The sequence below is a fragment of the Botryllus schlosseri genome, chromosome 15 (genome assembly GCF_051294905.1).
Source record: "Botryllus schlosseri isolate E-star chromosome 15, Bs_hap1, whole genome shotgun sequence".
Classification (NCBI taxonomy): domain Eukaryota; kingdom Metazoa; phylum Chordata; class Ascidiacea; order Stolidobranchia; family Styelidae; genus Botryllus; species Botryllus schlosseri.
Genome location: NC_137250.1, coordinates 23,755,643 through 23,776,415, shown reverse-complemented (window position 1 = coordinate 23,776,415; position 20,773 = coordinate 23,755,643). Strand labels below are relative to the sequence as shown.

General features: G+C 40.2%; 3 protein-coding genes across 6 annotated transcripts in view; 1 reads left to right on the top strand and 2 right to left on the bottom strand.

The window, feature by feature from the left end:
* The window catches only part of LOC145457804 (RNA polymerase-associated protein CTR9 homolog), a 486,484-nt gene that overhangs the window by 392,357 nt on the left and 73,354 nt on the right, over window positions 1-20,773 (top strand). The gene's annotated exons all lie outside the window — the stretch shown is intronic.
* Window positions 1-20,773, bottom strand: part of LOC145457834 (NADH dehydrogenase [ubiquinone] 1 beta subcomplex subunit 8, mitochondrial-like) — a 107,204-nt gene that overhangs the window by 61,526 nt on the left and 24,905 nt on the right. The window lies entirely within an intron of this gene.
* LOC145457165 (calpain-15-like) lies at window positions 1,817-20,083 on the bottom strand. Of its 3 annotated transcripts, none has more exons than XM_080335335.1 (21): window positions 19,891-20,083; window positions 19,721-19,830; window positions 17,195-17,693; window positions 15,274-15,657; window positions 14,556-14,769; window positions 14,388-14,489; window positions 13,526-13,626; window positions 13,164-13,252; window positions 11,794-11,916; window positions 9,601-9,711; window positions 9,436-9,539; window positions 8,607-8,790; window positions 7,763-7,907; window positions 7,162-7,372; window positions 6,514-6,672; window positions 5,606-5,773; window positions 4,533-4,665; window positions 4,379-4,475; window positions 3,845-3,993; window positions 3,260-3,438; window positions 1,817-2,197 (listed from the first exon to the last, which is right to left on the bottom strand). In XM_080335335.1, exons 1-21 carry the CDS (start codon window positions 19,904-19,906, stop codon window positions 2,026-2,028), a joined length of 3,450 nt encoding a protein of 1,149 aa, XP_080191461.1. In that variant the 5' UTR covers window positions 19,907-20,083; the 3' UTR covers window positions 1,817-2,025. The 3 variants fall into 3 exon arrangements, with proteins under 3 accessions (XP_080191461.1, XP_080191462.1, XP_080191460.1); XM_080335336.1 differs by having other exon boundaries at window positions 14,547-14,769; window positions 15,274-15,453; XM_080335334.1 differs by having other exon boundaries at window positions 14,547-14,769; window positions 19,891-20,082.

Sequence of the window (20,773 nt, the reverse complement as noted above, 5' to 3'; positions counted from 1 at the left end):
GAAAATCAATGTGACTTCGCCTGCATTAGCCGGGTGTGCGTCTTGACCTCCGGCGAACCCGTGTAACTGGCTCAGAAAACGCCTGAGGTTATTGTGGACCCCCGTTAAGAAACCTTGGTCTAAAGACAGACAGCCTAAAGCTGAAGAAAGAACGCTGTTACATCCGGGCATCGCCCGAGGTGAATGTTAGTTTGAGAGATCGCACTCGGTCGTTTCGACTTTCGACAGCCTCCTATCTGTTCATTGCATCGTGCCTTGTGCGTCATGGGTGGATAAAAATAACAGAACCGTCCATTGCGATAACGGGATTTATAATCGTGACGTTATTAGCAAGGTTTAAAATTCGACAGAAGATCGCGCAACGGTTTGTCACCAAATACAGACGATGAGATGACTGAATAGTATGAATACTAGCCAGCGCTCGGACCACCACCACGATATGACATATCGTCTGCGCCTACCGACACATTGCATTCATTTTTATCGCTTGTCCTTCCTATGTTACCTTCTATTATTCTTCATTCAGCGTGCAACTGTGCAGTGTGCATGCGTCTTATTTTTTATGTTCTAGGCCGAGTCGAAAGTGATGTAATACTGATCCACTTGCTACGTCTTCTTTGTTCTTGCCTTGGTGCATATTTTACGCTGCGCACACTCTGCTTGGATGTTTACTGCTGACTATTCATGTCTTTTATCTTTTGTAATTTTCATGACCATTGGTTAACAGCCATATTCGTTAGTCTTGATATACCTGCATCAGGGTTGTAATGACTCGAGTCACGATTTTCTGATGACTTGACTTGACTCGAGTCATTTTCCCAAAATACGGAAATGACTCGACTCGAGTCAATCTGTGTAGTGTATTGACTCGACTTGGACTCGAGTCATTGCGCATGACTCGAACCAAGTCATATGACTCGAGACTCAGACGGCCAAGACCAACATTTCATTGTAATTTCGAAGAATAGTAGGCTATAGTAACCACACTATTGGGATTTCGTCTTTTGGTACTGGTAATTGAAAATGCGAGCAGAAACTGCCAAAGTGAGGAAAATTAGTATATTAAAAGGGCGAACCATTCGATATCACCAAACAGAGTTGTAGAAAGTAGGTTTACCAAGGCTTTAACTGGAAACTGAGCAGTCAAATCAATGACTTGCACTCGAGTCATAATACCATGACTCGGTCTCGATTCTCTGCTCGCTGACATGGACTTAACTGGGTGGGAGATTGAAAATGACTCGAGTCAAAACTATAAAAGGGAGATTGACTTGTGAATTGATGACAACCCTGACCTACATCTCGCCATATTTACTCATTTATAACTCCGCTGGGTGGCGACTGAATCCAAGACCTTGTTTGTTGGTGAGATGAATAAAACATATTGACTGACTGACTCGAGTCATTTTCTTAAAATTCGAAAAGGTCAAGTCATATGAACCGGGACATTCCACTCGAATCGATCCCAGTCATGTTCAACAGGACCGATACTTGTATAATAGGCCCAGAAACTGTCGTTTAGCTGCTTGAATAAACATGTTAAGATCGAGAAAAATGACTATATTGTGAATGCAAGGCCTTCGATATCACCCAAAAGTTTCAAAAACATTAGTTGAATATTTGAACTCGAAAATAAACAGTAATCACTTGGACTTGTGCCAAAACTGTAACCCAACACTGTTCTAGTCCCCGGTGTCTGATTGAAATACTTAGATTGCTTGGACACATTCCTCATCTTTTCATTGCATCGCGATCTTGTGATGTTTTGATCCCTAATGAAAGTACAACTGCACCGATACTGAGAATCACGACACAATTTAAAGAATGAAGAAATATGATTTATTATTATTTCATCGACATAATTACTAAACAAGAAGACACAAAAGTTTGAAATTGATACGAAATCACAATGAAGAATCCAAACACTGGCCGCACGAATCCAGACTTCCAGCTATCCCATAGGCTGTAGTATTCATGGTTTGGAAAATACCCATCCAAAAGCAGACGCTATAAACCTCACAGCTGTCACAGAGGTCTGGGGGCGTGCAGCGGCGACACGGCTCCGTTTAAGGGTGGGTCGTGTTCTCTTTCGTAGGACCATTCCCCCAACCCCCGTCCCGCCATTTTGTGAATTTCCTTGTGAGTGATTGTGAATCCGCTATGGCCGTCGACTTGACTCAGTGCGATCAAGACTTGCCTGAAATAAATCACAACATCCATTGCAAAATAACATCTATTTAAAGAGCTTCTTGGAGGTACAGAACTTCAATATACAATTCAATAATAAATTCATATTGAAATGTACCCAAAGATATTCGAGTAACGACTAGTACTTTTACTTCTTCAGAGAACTATAACTAGGTTTAGAGTACTTGCACGAAATACTCTGGTCAGTCAAGTGGTTATGAATTAGACTACTTCTTTTCAACAGTTTGCTGTTTTATGCAAAACTGGGGTTTTATTTACAAACTTGGAAATCACCTGACGTGCTCATATGTCGCACGCTTCTATAATGTTAAATTGCTCAAATTCCTCTCATGTCACAGACTGAATATAAGGCATCTCACTATAGATAACTAACAGATAGATGTGCATTGTGCACTAGGGGTGTTCAAAAATGACTTTTTCACTCAAACTGTACTTGCTACTCGATAAAATTGTTAGTTAATCTAATTCAAGCCTGCACATCAAATTTGGTTTAATTCCATCCAGTAGCCGCATTGCTACAGAAGAAAGTTATTTATTTATTATATAAAGATAATTGAAAAAAAACTTCAAACTTTTTTGGTCACCCCTTGAAATTGTTAGGTTGTCTATAGAAACGATGCTCACCAAATTTGGTTCAATTCCAACCAGTGGAAGCGAAGTTATTGCCGTCGAAAAATTTAGGATTTGAATAAAATAGTATTTACGGTGGCCAATTCTTTACTCATGTATATATATATTATAGGTGCGCAATAAGTCATTGTTACAGTCATTGTATAACGGCGGTTCTATCGTTCGAAATAATGCCAATTCTCTGCCTTTAAGAGCAATTTTGGGGTAGCTGTCCTGACCAGATTATAATATTTATTGTCGGATTCGAATCATTACCTTTTGCTCAATTTGCGCTCGGGTCGCAAGCTATAATGTTGTCAAATATCTGTTTACGTAACGATCAGAAATCGCTAGCTGTGTCTTTGCCCCACTGTGTCACGCATTTCGCATCATCAGTAGGCTAGTTGTCCATCGACAAACACGCTGAAAATCTGCAACTGACCTGTGTAAGGGTGGTACGCTGTCAACAGTCTGTAGCGAACCTCGGGTGGACACGACATTCACGGAGTCACGACAATCGCATTTCACATGTAGGTGTTGACTCGGGTGTCGGTTCTCCGCCACAATGATCAGCCCGGCCCAGCCGTGAGCCAGATAATAGCACGTCGCGCATTCTCGGAGCTGAAACAAAGATTTCGTTAGACACCGGGAGACTTGGGGAACCGGATAATTCTAGTTGTCTAATTAGAGTAGTTTGATCAAACTGCCAGTAATTTAATTCTAATCAAATTCTAATCTAATTTAATTTGCAAATTGTTTCTATTATGCTCTCATTTTATTTCTAAACAACCGTAATTTCTGATTTTCCTGAAAATGCTGCACCAGAACTGTATAGTGCAAAACGAGCCAAACTTGCTGTACAGACATTTACCATTCTCATACTTACGAGAATCGACTGATTCGATACGAACTGAATTTGATTTAGTTTCCAAGTTTTCGCGAATTCATTCATTCCAATTTTAATTCTATTTAACAGAGACTAAAAATTTCTAATCCCCTCCCCGACTAGAGCTTCCCTGACTCTCACATGTTTCGGCTCCCCCTTTTTTGTGACGAGTTCTGCGACAGCGTCTCCGAGAATATTGACGTTCGCTCGGAAATAACTCAGCGAGATCTCCTTGGTGCTGTGCAGCGCCAGGACGTATTTGGGGGGGTCCGGACCTTCTATCGTCGCGGCTGAAAATAAGAGGCGGGTGAGGTTTTTGAGGATGGACAAAAATTTAAAATATACGAGATTGAATATTTCATCAAAATTGAAGATCTCCGAGACCAAATTTTCCTCAAAAGATAATTTTCCTCAAAACATGAAATCTGAGACAAAATTTTCCTCAAATGAGTAATTTACGACAACAAATTCTCTCAAAAATCTCCGAGACCAAATTTTTCCTAAAACTCTAAATCTCACAGACCAAATTCACAGTTCGAATTTTCATTTCACATTCAAAAATCGGTCAGATTGAGAATCTTCCTCAAAACTCGCAGACAAAATTTACTCAAAATTCAAAATTTGCAAGATCAAATTTTCCTTTAAAATCCAAATTTTCATTCAGAAATCAGTTACCTCCGCCAAACGAAGACATCCAGTGGTTAAAAGCGAGCGTCACGATTTGATAATACCCTGTTTCGAACCAGTGGCTGCATGAACCGTGACGTTTCACCTGAAATGATATGTACGAGCTTATATCTGGCCCGCATCGAAACGCAGTTTCTCATACCTGCCGCCTGCTGGCAACAACCAGAGCCCCTAGGCGTACCTCGGACTCCGGGGCTGCACTTGCAGCGTCAGCGTTACTCCTGAACACGCAGACGCAAACGTCCACTGGCTGGCGACCCGAGCCTTCGACCGACCTGTTGTGAAAAATTTGGATCTGAAAAATCAGGGTTTTGATGATTTTGTCCAGATCAGGCTAGTACAAACTACTGGATTTTCAAAATACGCAACTAGAACTGCTTGTTTCTGGAAATCCACAACTAGAACTGGGACCACTCCCTTATCAAAATACCCAACTAGAACTACTCACTATTTCCAGCCTACAGCTGGATTCAATTCCGAAGCCTGTAATACGAATTACTAAATTGCAAATGAGCAAAGAAATGTTGGACAATAGAATCTTGAATCAGCATTTCAATGGGGGGATCGACCCCCAAAACCACCCCGGGCTACGCCGCTGTTAGTAGTGATGATTCTAAGCTATCAATGGCTGCAAGAACATCACACAGCAGAACAGCGGTATCACGATTCAGGCCAAACGACGCCATGTGTTTTTGGGTTGCTCGCCAACTAATTTTCTCAAATGAGAGACAAGAACTAGAACTACTAACTCTTGAAAATCTGCAACTTTACCTAGAACTACTTACTTTTTAAAACTTGCAACTAGAACTACTTACTTTTCAAAACTTGCAGCTAGAACTAGAACTACTCACTCTTGAAAATCTGCAACTTCAATTAGAACTACTTACTTTTTAAAACTTGCAACTAGAACTAGAACTACTTACTTTTTAAAACTTGCAACTAGAACTAGAACTACTCACTCTTGAAAATCTGCAACTAGAATGAGACCTACTTACTTTTCAAAACTTGCAACCAGAACTAGAACTAATACTACTCACTTTTTAAAATCCACAACTAGAACTACTCAAAAATCGGGTAGCTTGTTGACCGAGAACCAACAAGATTGGTGATTTGTACAAGTCTGGTCAATATGTCAGATCATGGTCCGGTAATCTCGGGGGCTGTTCCGTATTAAATCCAATCATCTCAGTTCTTGAGTACCGCTGAAAATCAAACCTGGATCCTTGTTGAAAAAGCGAGAGATCGATCTCGGTCGGAGCGTTGACTTCCAGGAAAAACGAAGTGGGGGGCTTCTTGGCTGAATCGGGGAATTCCCCTTGCGTCCTGACCTCGCACAGGTCCCGGCCGTTTTGAACCTTGCAGATGTCCACGCTGTCAAAGTATCTGACGAAAGAGAAATAGTGACAATGAACGCTGGGCATGTCAATTCGCGTACTCGAATATGAATCTCGTTCTATCTTTTTGTCCTTTGCCTACGGACTCATGATATACATACACACAATCTGTGCATATGCACACCAGGAGTGCATGATATGCATATGCCGATGGAAAAGGAAGGTGCAGATATAGCTTTGCAAGGCTTTCTAAGTCTTGTACCACCCCTCCATGCCATCCCCAAAATTCTGAGCGCCAAGCAGGGAAGTCATGGATACCAGTGTTACTGATGAGGTCTTTGGTCCGACCCGACCAGGGATCCAACCCACGACCTACCGTTCAAGAAGTCGAATGCTTCACCATTACGCTATCTTGTCGGTAGCAATCTTGATAGTTCGGGTCGAGTGGAAAGAGCCACAGTTTACGAGTGCCGAAATGATAAACCGCTAATTATTTTCTGAACAAAAATTGTCGTGATACTTTCTTGACATTGCAGGTGCCTTGACACCTCGACACAAGATATCGTTTCATTCAATAAGTAAGTGCAGAACTTTATGCAAGCTGCGTATACTAGTGGAAATGACATAATTTTATCTGTGAAGTCGTGATCAGCCACCGCTGTGATGTAGAATTGACGTTATATTCTTGGAGGTTGGATAAAAAGGACATATTTGAGCTTTCTCCATCATTCACACTGTCGCTAAGTCATACTGAGTGATACTCGAATTTGCCCGGCCGGAATAACTCACTTCATCATGTCTTGGAAGTTGAGCCAGAATTTGCCTTCACGTGACCGGGACGGGTCCAGCCGACGTTTCAGGCTGGGATTCCGATCCCAATTTACGTGCTTGTCGCTCCAAGCCCCGGACCACGACTGCTGCGCCCAAGGGTTGCGCAGCTGAAGAAATCTGCAAATATCGCAATTGGAAATGGAGTGACCGTGATCACGGCAATTACAGCATTTTCAAGGTCTGGTTGTCTTCAACTTAAACTTAACCAATTCATATGAATCAAATCCCAACAAATAATTTTCACATAAATAATGCCGGTAATCTATTTCTAATCTAATTTGTGAAACGTTTACTCAATTTTAATTCTAACCTAATTTCTAGTTTTCCTGAAAATGCTACATGATGACAGTATCGTGCACAACAAGCCAAGCGTGCTGTTCAGACATTTGCCATTCTCGTGCTTATGAGAGTCAACTCTGAATTGATGTTGACTGAACCAATTCAATGTCCAAGTTGTCACGAATTACGTAATTCTAATCTAATTTGGCAAGAACTGTAACCATATTCCTAATTTTAATCTAATTTTGGAATAGAGTATAGCTATGATTGTAATCTGATTTGTCTGCTCGCAATGAGTCTGGACTCGAGTCCGAACTGGCCGCTCACCTCACATACTCCCCGTGGTCCGTTCTTTCCGTCCTAACGTCCAGCACGCTGTAAGCATGCCTCACTCTCAGATTCACCTCGTCATACAACGACGCGTTCACCTCTAAATTTGCGCCCCCACACGACGCGCCCATCAGGAACCCGGCCTCCTTGGAACTGAGCAGGCGCGCCCAAATCAGGTCAGGCTCCGGTTGGGAGCGGTCCGGTCCAGCTGCCAATATCAAGCGAGTGATTTGAGTGTTCGAGTCACGGTTTTAACCAGGTCACAAGGCAATATTTTTGTATCTATTTTTGACTCGAGTCATTTTCAATTCACCACCGAGTCGAGTCCGAGTTCAAGTCAGGGTATAGAGGTTCAAGTTTGAGTCATAGTGTTGAGACTCGAGTCCAAGTCTTAGTGTTCACTGTTCAGTTCAGTCTCGAATTCAAGCTATACTCTGTCAGGGTGATATTGAATGCCTCTCACGCACAATATACTCATTTTTAGCACACTTAAAGGTTTAGTCAAATAACTTTCGAAATCGAGGATTACGCTTCGAGTATTCGAGTGTCACTCATGACATAATATATTTACTGATTGCTGACCTACGACACAACCTACCAACGAGCTGCAAGCTTTCACATGGAGCCCCGGTCAAGGTGGAGAGACCTTCTATGGAACGGCCGGCCTGCAACGCTTCGTAACACCCGTGCACTTTGGCCAGCGCCTTCTCCATTAACGGAACCCACAGTTGCTTGTTGATTGCCTGTTCGGTAAAGGTAGAACCTCAATAAAACGGTGGTAAGCACAAGAAGGTAACTCTAGTAGTCTAGCGAGACCACGAGTTCTTGAACTTGTTTGAACACTGGACCGATCAGATTATGTGGGCGTTTACTCATACCTTAAGAATTTTGGAACCCGATTACCTTGACCCGATTTAGGCTATATACTACGTAAAACGTTACCTGATGACTGAAAAAAGGTCACTACATCAAGTTCATCCCCATTGCTTGAGATAAGCTACATCTTCACAATTCGACTCACGGCATCATTGTCAATAGATAATCTGGTTTTGTATAGTTACTTGATGATGTATTTCAGAATTGTCCTTTCACAGACCCCCTATAACTAGTTCGCGAACCCGTTTAAGAACACCTGAATTCAACTAATTAGAGAACAATGCCTGTACCGGTAATCTAATTCTAATCTAATTTGTGAAATGTTTCAATGCTCTCAGTGTCTGATTTTGAGTTTTCCTGAAATTGCTACTGAACTGCGTAGCCCAGAAATGAGACAAACTTGCTGTACAGACATTTGCCTGATCTGATTAATTTCCGAGTTTTTGCGAATTCGTAATTCTAGTCTAAATTTGGAAATAGAACTCTATAGATATAATACTAATTCAGAAAAGATAAAAATTTCTTAGTTGTTCAACTCTGCCGATCGTACCGAAGAATTGCATCACCTGGCTGTACAACAGCTTCCCGTCTGGGGTGCAAGGGAGCAGGTCGTCGATAATGACGGTTTGCCAAACCCCGTCTTTGCAGAGTCGTATCATGTACGCGCCGGCGTCGTTACATTCGTTTGTGATGAAGATTTTGAAAACGAGCTCGGGGCGTTCGCACAGAACTGACAACGCGCTCAGAAACCTGAAATCAACCATAAAAGCAGTATTGTAAGAGCTCGATTAATGAATTTTTGGTCACTCGACCTCATTTCGGTCAAGTTGTGTATTGACTCGTTAGTACTCGAGCCAGACAGGCATGTCATTGTGACTTTTAAGACTAGAAAAGTTACCAGAATACTGATATTTTGTCTGTCAGTACTGATACTTGAAAAATAGGACAGGAAACTGTAAAGAGTGAGGAAAATTAGCATATACCGGTAATGAATACAAGACTTTAGCTATGACAAGAGTAGAGTTGTATTGTATAGAAGCGCGTTGAACATGATTTGAACTCGAGGTTATGGCACACACACTCAACCTATATATATGATTTGTGATCAATAGGGCGATTTTATTTTAACATGCCAAATACTTCGGATGGACAGACAGTTACAACCAGAAATGAAGATAAATTTGTAGTACATTTCTAACGTTATGTGGAAAAACACCTAATTTGCATACGTTAGGTCAAAATTAAGTTTTCGAGGTAAAGAATGTCAAAACTTTGATTTTCTAGGTCAAAATCATCCGTTTTTTAGGTCAAAATCGCCATAGTGTTAAACAGTCGAATTGTTTTGGCGGGTACACCAGTAATCTATAGCAATGTATCAGGCGGATAGTGACTCACCAGCAGTTTCCCAGAATACCCTGCTGAATATCAGCGCTCTGCGGGCCTTCGTTTGAAAACACGGTCCACCTACGAACGTTGTAACGGTCCGCGTCCGTTCTGATCTGTGCAACAGGCAACAAATCAAAAACCTGTCTGCTATGATCGCGGCGTCAAAAATCCCACCTCGCTAGGCCGAAGCCAAACCGCGGTCTCAACGGCCTGATTGCGCGCTCCCGGATATTGCAACGAATCGCCTGTCGGCCGGAAATCATAGTCGACAAATTTCTCGTAAGTCTGAAAAAAAAACGAGTAATATCGTCAAGGCCAGAGTCCACACTTTGACGCGCCATAACTAGGGCAAGATTTTGTTCCAGTCAAATCCGTGGAAAGTTGCACTTATTTTTCACAAAAGTTGCACTGAAAAGTTGAATTTATGGATAAGTTCCTTGAAATTATTAGGGTATGAGATACACGAATCGTACCTTATCCAAGGCACTGAAGCAAAACTCAATGTTGGTGACTTGAACAAAATCAATACCGGTAGTCTGAAAAAATTGACCCAGTGAAAACATAATTTTCGGCGGTCTAGCCTGAATGTACGTCAAATCAGAAAGAACCTCAAATTTGAACGACAGTGAAATAATCAAGCGCTCTAACTACATATAGTGCCAAATATTTCCAGTAAAAAGTTGGTTACATAAAAAAAAAAGTTGCATGAAAAAATGAAGAAAAGTTGCAGAAAGTCGCAATATAAGATTCGTTCAAACACCTTGAAACACCACACTACATAACTTTTGAGTACGTAGGAAGCTGCCGGAAGTTGTAAAAAAAAGTTGCAAAAGTTACAAAAACTTGCCCTAGTCATAACCCGTGCCTAGAGTCAGACCGATATCGCATTTTTGAGCGATATGGCGTATAGCTGAAGGCGCATTTCCAAAACTTCACAGCATTTATATGAATATTTTTACAGCCTTTACTATGTTTGGACACGACATAAACTAGAAATGCTGCATCTGCATCTGCACGCCCGTAAGCTATAAGAATTAAAACAGTGGTTCTCAACCGGGGGTCCGCGTTTTCAGGGGGACCGCGAAGCCTCAAAATATTTGATGACCTAATTTTGTTTTAAATCCAGAAAATCACGAGGAATTTTCACTTCATCACTAGTAAAACTTCAGAGCTCACATTAACAGAATGGCCATCTGAGATGAAATATCCTGCACTGTGCAGACTCATTTTAATTGCCAATAGCCTACTGATACAAACATTTTGCTGTCTAGACATGTTTTGTTGGGAATTTTGAAAAAATTTGGATGAGTAAGGTCAATCACGGCGACTTCGACATGTTTACAAAAATCGTTTTTCTCCTGTGATATACATAACCATTTTTTCCATGATAACTTCAAGATAAGCTGCTAGAATGCTAGATAAAGAAGACCAGGCTTGACGTTTTATATTCATTAAATAATTTGTTTGTCAGTTTTGGTGCCATATTTGTTGTGATTATACTCATATGCGTCATCGGAAGCGTTCTGTGCTATTATTACATTCGCCACCAGCTATATATTTGTGGAAATGGATTTTCGGCACTCGTTCACATCAAATCGAAGGCGCGGATTTTCAAGACACGACCACGTATATTGCAAGAAATGCAGTTGCAGAATTCGATTTGAAATAACAGAAGTCAACCCGAGTTCTACACGAATAGTATGATCTTATTTTCAAGACAAGTCATTTTGTAGCTGTTTGTCATTATGCATACAGTAATCATTTGCAGAAGGCAGAGATGACAATTACACGATGATTGAGTTAAATTTGAAGTAAAACTTCGTGGGGGTCCGTGGGATCCGTGTCGTTCCGAAAGGGGTCCGCGAGGACAAAAAGGTTGAGAACCACTGAATTAGAAGAATATTACCAGTCACAGATAGTTCTCTTGACTCCCAACTACCACGACGTGATGTTATTTCTTTCAAAGCCTGATATCGACACTAATAAAAAATCGGCTGAACGCCGAGTTAGAAATTTGCCCACAGAGTTACACAACTAGAAAATTTTCAGCTTTTTCCAAATTAGATTCGAATTAGAATTATGGCTGCACAGTTATTTCCAAATTAAATTAGAATTACTGTGTTCGCGAAAACTTGGAATTTGAATAAGTTCTGTTGATATCAAATCTCATAAGCACGAGAATGACAAATATCTCCGCACTAAGATTGGCCCGTTTCAGACTACACAGTTATCCTGTCGCATTTACAGGAAAACCATAAATTAGATTAGAACTATAATTAGAGCAAAACAAAATATTTTACACATTACATTACCGGTACCAACCGTAAGTTTAATTACAAATTATCCAGTCACCCAACATCTGCTCACCTCGTTATAAAACTCTTGAATATTTTTGAATATGGTGTTTGAGTTTTTATCCAAATCTTCCTTCACTTTCGTCATTCTGATGCTCTCTAGATTCGAAGTGTCGATACTGTCGGCGGGAGACACCTGCGACACGAAGCCAATTTCAATCTCGTATGGCGAGAAAGCTGTAAGGTACCTTCTCCATATCAGGTTGGCAATCAAATAAATAGCACCGATCAATGGCATTAGTCGAACGCAATCAGGATCAATGCTCGAGTCATAGGGGAAATGGTGAGATTCAGCAAATGAATCACGACACAGGCTTTTAAAATGGGTTGTTCTTCACACGCCTATCGGCATAAGGATTTTTCAAAATGAACTTTTTTCAAATTCCAATGGAATCGTTGGTTATGCTGCACATCAAATTTGGCACAATCTCGGTTTAATGAAAATGATGAAAACAAATTCTACTAACAACTCTACGTCTACGTGTTTTTAGGCAGACTAACAATTTCATGGAGGGGAGATAGTGTAGTGGTTACGATAAGCGCCCAGCACGCAGGCGAACCGCGTTCGATTCCCGTCGGAGGTTTATCTTGGCTCCTCTTCCCCTGCCGTTGCCGTTCTTACGGCGACAAAAAAGCCCAGAAAAAGACCCGACGAAAGAAAGCACTCACAATGAATGGAAAAGAACTAGTAGAAAGGGCCGCTGCTTCAAAGAGATCAACATCGAAAAAGAACTGTGACATCGGGCACTCTAGGCCGAGGTGGATGTTAGAGTAAAGGATCGCTACTGATGCGTGTCGTTCGACATCCTCCTATCTGTTCATGACATCGCATTGTGTCTTATCGCATTGTACATTGTGTGTGACTTGTTCAGATCAAAATATAACCTAACCATGTTATGTTATGTTATGTTATGGAGTCAGCAGTGACATTTGCAAGTTTTTTTTTTATTCCCGAAATTTTCTGCACCAATAACCTCACTTCTATGGATAGAAATGGCCTGAAATTTGATATGCAGCGGTTTTTTAATTCTAGTTGCGACTTCTCCAAAGTCAATAATACTAGTTGTGGATTTTTAAAAGCGAATAGTTCTAGTTCCAGTTGCTAGTTTTGAAAAGGGAGTAGTTCTAGTTCTAGTTGTGACTTTTCAAGGGTGAGTAGTTCTAGTTCTGGTCGTGGATTTTGATAAGTGAGCAGTTCTAGTTCTAGTCATGGATTTTGAAGAACGAGTTTCTAGTTTCAGTTGGGAATTCTCAAAAATAAGTAGTTCTAGTTGTGGATTTTGAAAAGTGAGTATTTCTAGTTCTAGTTGCGAATTCTGAAAATCAAGTAGGTTGTACATTGTACAAGCATGGTGATATGTTAAGTCTGGCTCCGCAACTCACCAGGAGAGACCGAAAGTCTTCGGTATTTTGTCTGGATGTCTGTCTGTTTACTTGTAGGCGAGACGACGTTGAAGGCTCGACCACGGGAGCTGGAAAGCAGCTTGTTATGAACGTTCAGAGCAGTGTTGGGATGACTCACGTCAGCAATAGAAAATCAAGTGACTCAACTTGACTCGAGTCGGCAAAAAATATCAAGGGACTTAACTTGAATTGAGTCAGCAACAAAATTCGAGCGACTTCACTTGACTCAAGTGACCTCCAGAGATCGAGTGATTTGAGTCAAGACGTGCAATGCCTTGTGACTCGAAGGTGGTGACTTGATACCAACATTGGTTTAGACAGAGGCAAACCTACTAACAGACCTGAACGCACAGCTACGAAACCAGCGGGCCGTTCCTTCGTACAAGATTGACAAAAGCGATACGTCGGGTTGTTGGCAGTGTTGCAAGAAGTACAGCTCCATCTGAATGAAACAATGCGCAATCAACGCAACGTGAACGAAATTGTTTTTCAAGCGTTAAACTTTGTTGAAAAAAAATGTTTTTTTGAGAGTGCAGGTTGTCAATGTTTCAAATTTTAAGACAAAAAAAATTTACGTTTTCAGTTGCAAAAATAATTTCATAAGTCGTCAGAAGTTTTCATATTTAGACCTTAGCCAGTGGCTCCCTGGGAAAGATTTTAAGAAAGAAGGGGGCAAAAATAACGAACGGGTTGATTGTGGGGCGAAAATGTTAGAACGTTCAGTCAACTTTGCTGATAGAAAAGCGACTCAATCTTTGACTCATTCCAGCACTGGGAAAGGTGAAAGGACGGTTGAGAACTGTTGGTCCAAACTTTATGTTTTACAAGGCAAAAATAATGTCATGAATTGTCAAAATATTATTGCGTCAAAAATTTAGGTTCGTCAGGCAAAAATATCACGCAAGTTGTCAGACATTTATGTTTTTAGGTTCAAATTAACGTCATAATGTTGTCATGGCTGCAAGATTTAGGTGAAAACTGCATTTTTAAAGTAAAAAAAAGTAAGTTAAAGTAAAAAAAATGCCGTAAGTTGTCAAAAGTCTACATTTAGTTGTCAAAAATTAAAAAAAATAACATAGCAATGTTGTAAGTCTTAATATTTCGGTTAAAAATCTATATGTTTTAAGGTAAAAAATTGATGTCAAAAGATTTTCAGGTGAAAAATTTACGTTTATTACGTAAAAATTACATAAAATCACATACTCATCGACAAACGCTTTCTCCACGACGGGTCCTAGCACCTGATCTTGTTTCGGACGCAAAACTGACTCCACGGGGTCCACCAAAATCGGACTGTGACCACCCCTGTTAAATAACCCATTCCTAGTCATTGCCAACAATTTGTTTCAAAGCGCGACTCACCCTTCGTACCAGGGAGGGTGACCTTCATGGCAGACTTCGCAGTACTGTGCAGAAATTCTGTTTGCGAATGTGCACAGTGGGCAGGGCCAGGTTGCAGAATCCGTGTGGAGTGTTATGGCCGGTCTGGAACTCGGTCCGGGCATGTTATCTAACGTAGAAGGTGTGGAAGGTTTTGGACGCGTTGTTTTTCTTCGAGCTCCACCGATTGGCGCATGTGGCTGATCTAAACACATTGTTACGTCAAAACAGGTGGCAAAATTCTTTCTATATTTATAATTTGGTTATTTTTTAGTCATCAGGCAGAATAATTCATTCTTTATCTATAAATTGGTTATCTGCATTTACTGAAGTTAGCTCTAGTGCTCCTGTATTTTTTAGTCATAAGGTAGCAAAATTCTTTCTACATATATAATTTGTTTATTTGAATTAGGACTGAATTCTTGAAATTTGTACATGCATGTAATTCCGAATTAGAAAGAGATTCACTAAAAATCAAGTTTATTTCATGTCGAAGCATATCAAAGCTAAGTCCATTTCCATAAGCACGGGAATAGGAAATGTCTGCACACCGAGATTAGCTCGTTTCGCACGATACAGTTCTGTAGCATTTTCAGGAAAACCAGAAATTAGAGTGCAATTAAAATGAGAGCGTACGAATGCTTACTAAATTTGATTAGGATCAGGACACCAAAAACGTGAAAACAAAACAGCTTGCACAGAAACGAACCGTGATTTCTTGTTTCCTGAGCGACAGTGGCAAAATGATCTTCAACATACTCCAAATCTTCGTCCGGCCGACAGGGGTCGAACATTTTCAAATCTTCAACCGGTTCCGACGGCGCCGTAATCGACGCGCTACGTAACGATGAAATTTCCGGAGGGGGTTCGTCCGCGGGCGGGGTCTCGCCTCCGAATAAAGACAAAATCTCAGAGTTCGTCTTTCTAGGTGCCTGAATCCCGAGCAAGGGAGCTGGTTGATCACTCTTGGCGGGCTTGACTTTCCTTAAAACTGCGTCTGGAGGATTGTCGGTGTCGACTAAACCCTGAGGCGGGGATGGAACGTAAATCAAATCCGGGGTAATACCTGGCGGTGGGGTCAGCGCCTGAAACACTGAGAGAGAAAGAGAGATTTATTTCGTGAACCTTCGAGGCGAAAAAATAAGTGGAGTCATGCGGTACAAATGCACTTGTACAAACTAGCGATATAGTTATTTGACAGTCAATTAACTACTGGTTTTTGAGCAATTCTAGTTGTGGTCCTAGAAAATTTTGAAAAGTGACTAGTCTCAGTTCTAGTCGCGAATTTTAAAAAGTGAGTTTCATTTCTAGTTCTAGTGCGCATTTTGAAAAAGTTACTAGTCTTAGTTCTAGTTCTAGTTGCAGAATTTTAACGACGGATCTTAAAAAAGTGAGTAGTTTTGGTTCTAGTTCTAGTTGAGGATTTTAAAATTGAGTAGTTCTAGTTCTTTCGCAGATTTTAAAAATCGAGTAGCTGTAGTTCTAGTTCTAGTTACGGATTTAGAAAATTGAGTAGTTCTAGTCCCTGTTACAGATTTTGAACAGCGAGTAGTTCTAGTCGCTGTTACAGATTTTGAAAAGTGAGTAGTTCTAGTCCTTGTTACAGATTTTGAAAATTATTTAGTTCCAGTCCTTGTTACAGATTTTTAAAAGTGAGTAGTTCTAGTCCTTGTTACAGATTTTGAAAATTATTTAGTTCCAGTCCTTGTTACAGATTTTGAAGAGTGAGTAGTTCTAGTCCTTGTTACAGATTTTGAAAATTATTTAGTTCCAGTCCTTGTTACAGATTTTAAAAAGTGAGTAGTTCTAGTCCTTGTTACAGATTTTGAAAATTATTTAGTTCCAGTCCTTGTTACAGATTTTGAAGAGTGAGTAGTTCTAGTCCTTGTTACAGATTTTGAAAATTATTTAGTTCCAGTCCTTGTTACAGATTTTGAAAAGTGAGTAGTTCTAGTCCTTGTTACAGATTTTGAAAATTATTTAGTTCCAGTCCTTGTTACAGATTTTGAAGAGTAGCTGCAGTTCTAGTTCTAGTCACAGATTTTGAAAAGTGAGCAGTTCCTAGGGCTACCATACTTTGGAATCAAGGAAGGTAAATTTTTCCCGACTTTGCGGTTGGTTGACTAAAAACAAGCTCAACTTTTCACATTCTCCGCTGGTCGTCACTTTCGTCCGAACTACGAATTTCCTATTTAGCGTCATTTATGCCCATTTGCACTCGGATCTATCCACCATCTTAGCTCTAAAAGCTGTAAAGGAGGACGAACTCCCAAAAAGGAGGACGCTTAGGCGTCGTCGGAGGACATTTCCAAAAACCTAAAAAAGGGAGGACAAATCCTCCTAAAGTAGGAATTATGGTAACCCTAGTAGTTCCACTCCTTGTTACAGATTTTGAAAAGTGAGAATTAGTTCTGGCGGGTAGTAGATGTTCTAGTTGCATATTTTTAGAAGTGAGTAGTTCTAGTTCTAGTTGCAGCAGAGTAGAAGTAGAAGTACTCCAAGACATGGCCACTTGACCAAACCAACTTCAGCACTTAGAAAACATGTTAGTGCCAACCCCCCTCTGTAAATAAGCAGGGTACAAATGGGCATGCAGAATGAACAGAGTACTACAACGAACAACAAAGTACCTGTATTTTCGTCTGCTTCATTATCCACAGTAGTATCGTCAATTTGCGGGGGCGAACTGGGCCCCGGTCCAAGTCGTACGTCTAATTTTAAATTCGAGTGTCTATTTTTCTGCGTATCCTCGTCCAAGTCGGCACGAGTACACTTGGACTTTTTAAAGTCGCTTTTCTTAAAACCAGACACGGACTGGCCCAGGAAATCGTCGACTGTCACAAATTTCCTGGGATAAGATTCCGATGAAGTGGGGCCGGAGCTAGGGGGAGAAGTGATGTTCGATGAACTTGCCCCGGCAAACGTGTACATGTCAGAGCCTTGGTTACTGTCAGCCCCGGTATTGAATGCAGTGGATTGTGGAGATATGGGTGAGCTGCCGGTTGGGGGTTGGGAATGAAGGGTCTGCGGTTCGTATAAGTCCTCATCAGACTCGGAGTCCTGAGTTAACCCATCCATGGGAGCGAATGTGTGCCTTTGACTTGATGCATTGGAGTGCGGTCTAAGGCCCTAAAGTACAGAACAGACATGAGACGGCATAAACTAAAAATATTTGCAAAGGACTCTTTGAGATAAAGAACTTCAATATACAATTGAATAGTATATTGTGTGTATGTTTTGAATATCGACATTGATACGATTGTTGATATACAATGTTCCTTTCAATTTTCCACTAGTTGCTGACGATTATCCCTGACGAGTGTCAGCCGAAAATATTCTGGTATATCTCAATATCAATATTATTCCATTCTATATATATATATATATATATATATATATCATTAATTGGTACGTTAACAAAGTAGATGGGTACTTTTTCCAATGAAGCTTTGGCTTATGCTCACTACTTACTCAAATTGACATGTTTTCAGACCACATCGACTTCTACAGTTTTTGACCCAAAACTAAATTCTTTCTATATGTGGGCCTTTATAAAGTAGGTAGTTTTTGCATCACTTTAGATAGTCAAATTATCATAAGAAACAGGCAAAATAACCCCTGGAAACAGAATAGGCTAATATTTTCGAAAATTGCTCTATTTGTAGAGTATTTAGGCATTTTTTCTGTGTCGAAATAAGCCCCTTCCGATTTTACCAATTTTTTGATGACTGAACTTGACTCAAGTTACTTTCAGTGTCGGGATGACTCGAGTCATGACTTGACTCGAGTCAGACTCGAGTCAACTTTTTTGAATGACTTGACTTGACTCGAGTCACTTTGCAAAAATGACTTGACTTGACTTGACTTGGCGCTTCAAAAATGTGGATTGACTCGTGACTCGGGCAAAATTTACGAGTCAATTTCAAGTCATCAAGTAAACGGTGTCGACTAAATCAATGTATTTGAGCATGTTCGGATTATTCACGATATGCCGTTGCAACTTGTGAGAGCAACCAGTCATTCACTGATTGTACGTTTCACTGACCCTACATTGTTACATCACAACACTAACCGCAAACAAAATGATCACAGCTTGCATTGTCGTAGTAGCAGATTAATTTAATAGCAACGTATCGCTGTTTATTGTACGGTTCTGTCCTTACATTGCAAGGCACTTACCTTTACCAACTTGTATGATTTAAATCGAACAAATATATTTTATGCATGTATATCCTCACAGATGTGCATAGATGGCTACTGTATTGTACAATATCAATTTCTTTCATCTTCTCGAGGCTTCGTACTCGATCCTCTATTTTGGCTGATAATAAGAGAATGTAGCATGTTGCTCAGAGTTGTCAAACTCAACTGACGTCGCGGGTTGAATTCAAATATTCAGATCACTCTCGGGCGTAATGATTCCAAAATGTTACTAACTCTTAACTCAATATATTTGCATTTTTTCGCACTCTCGGAATTGGGTGTCAATGTCAGCGATTGTTTCCTGACGATGACTACAATCACAACTCCGCTGTTGGGTGGTTATAATGTGGCCTATGAGCATACTCGAAATTTGCTATCTTGAAGGAATATTTATTAGTAATATTTCATACTACGAATTCGAGAAATGTGTTGGAAAAAATCACGCAGTCTCAACATATACTCAGAATTTCTTCGTGGGCCGAATGCAATCATTTGGCGGGTCGTATGTTTGACACCCCTGATGTAGATATTCAGTTACTGACGTATTTTATTAGCAGTTCTACGTGTGCATGAGCGATGCAACGCATTTTTGCATGTATATTTAACTTTATATTCGGTTTTTGATTCAAGATAAATGACTAATTGATCTCTTTAACACAGCTAGTAAAATATAATTAATTCGAATGATCACTCATACTTCGAAAATTCAATTTGACTTGAATTGTGACTTGACTCGTGACTTGACTTGACTTGACTCTAAAAAACGAGTGACTTGACTTGACTCGAGTCACCTTTGAAAATCGATTGACTTGACTTGACTCGAGTCAAAATGTGCAATGACTCGAGATGACTCGTGACTCGAAGGTAGTGACTTGATCCCAACACTGGTTACTTTTCCAAACGCGTAAAATGACTCGACTTGTACTTGAGTCAATTGCAATACTGTGACTCACCTTGGAGGGATCCAATTCCGTTCCTGAGTCCAGGCTTCCGACAGCAGTTATGGTCGTCCTTGGGATGTCCGAATAGCCGTCACGTCTGGGCCCAAGAAATTCATTCTTGTCTAGATTGAACAAATACCGTAAATATCCGGATAGCAAGCGTAGTTTTGAACATTCCGTACCTATGTCATCGTCCATGATTCGGAAAACCACGTCACATATTGGTGTCCGACAATTGAGTTAACAGTTGATTACTGTAATATAGCTATAATATCTGAACATTCATAGACAATAAAATCCTGGAGGTATAGAACTTAAATATACAATTGAATAATACATTCATAGCAAAATAAACACTTTCAGGTGTAAAAGTCATGTCGGTGATAAATAATGTTCTCAATTCTTTACCAACTACTGACAATTACCCCGGATGAGTGTTAGCTGAATACATTTGGGTTTATCTCACTATGAATATATTGTTCAATTGCATGTTGAAGTTCTGTACCTTCAAAAGTCTCATGAATAAGGAACATGGAAACTCTTCAACCGATTATTCAATATCTCCATACAAAAAATTTCTTATAAAATCATCATTGGCAACGTCACTATCACCCCTGAACAGGACATGCAGCGGTTTTATTCACTACTATGCAAACATTGGAAAGAGTCTCCAAGACAATATTGTATTATCCAGCACCAGCAGTACACACAAATATTTAAACAGGCCACAACCTAACTCGATTATTATTAGCCTGCAGCAGTTTTAGAACATGAAGTCATCAAAATAATGAACAATCTATAAGGAATCTGCAATAAGACCTGATCTGATCTGTTCCGGCCACTATAGGCCTAGCCTACTAAAGAAAATGATATCGTCACAGAAAGGAAATCCACACACTTTATCCAACAATACACACACCTATATGCTCATTGCTCATGTTACCGTTATTTTATAAAATAATTGAAATATTAATGTTAAATATGTTGACCAACTTCACTATATAATATATTATCCAGGAAACAGTTCAGGTTTAGAGAAAAACGCCCAACCATAAACGCTTTTAT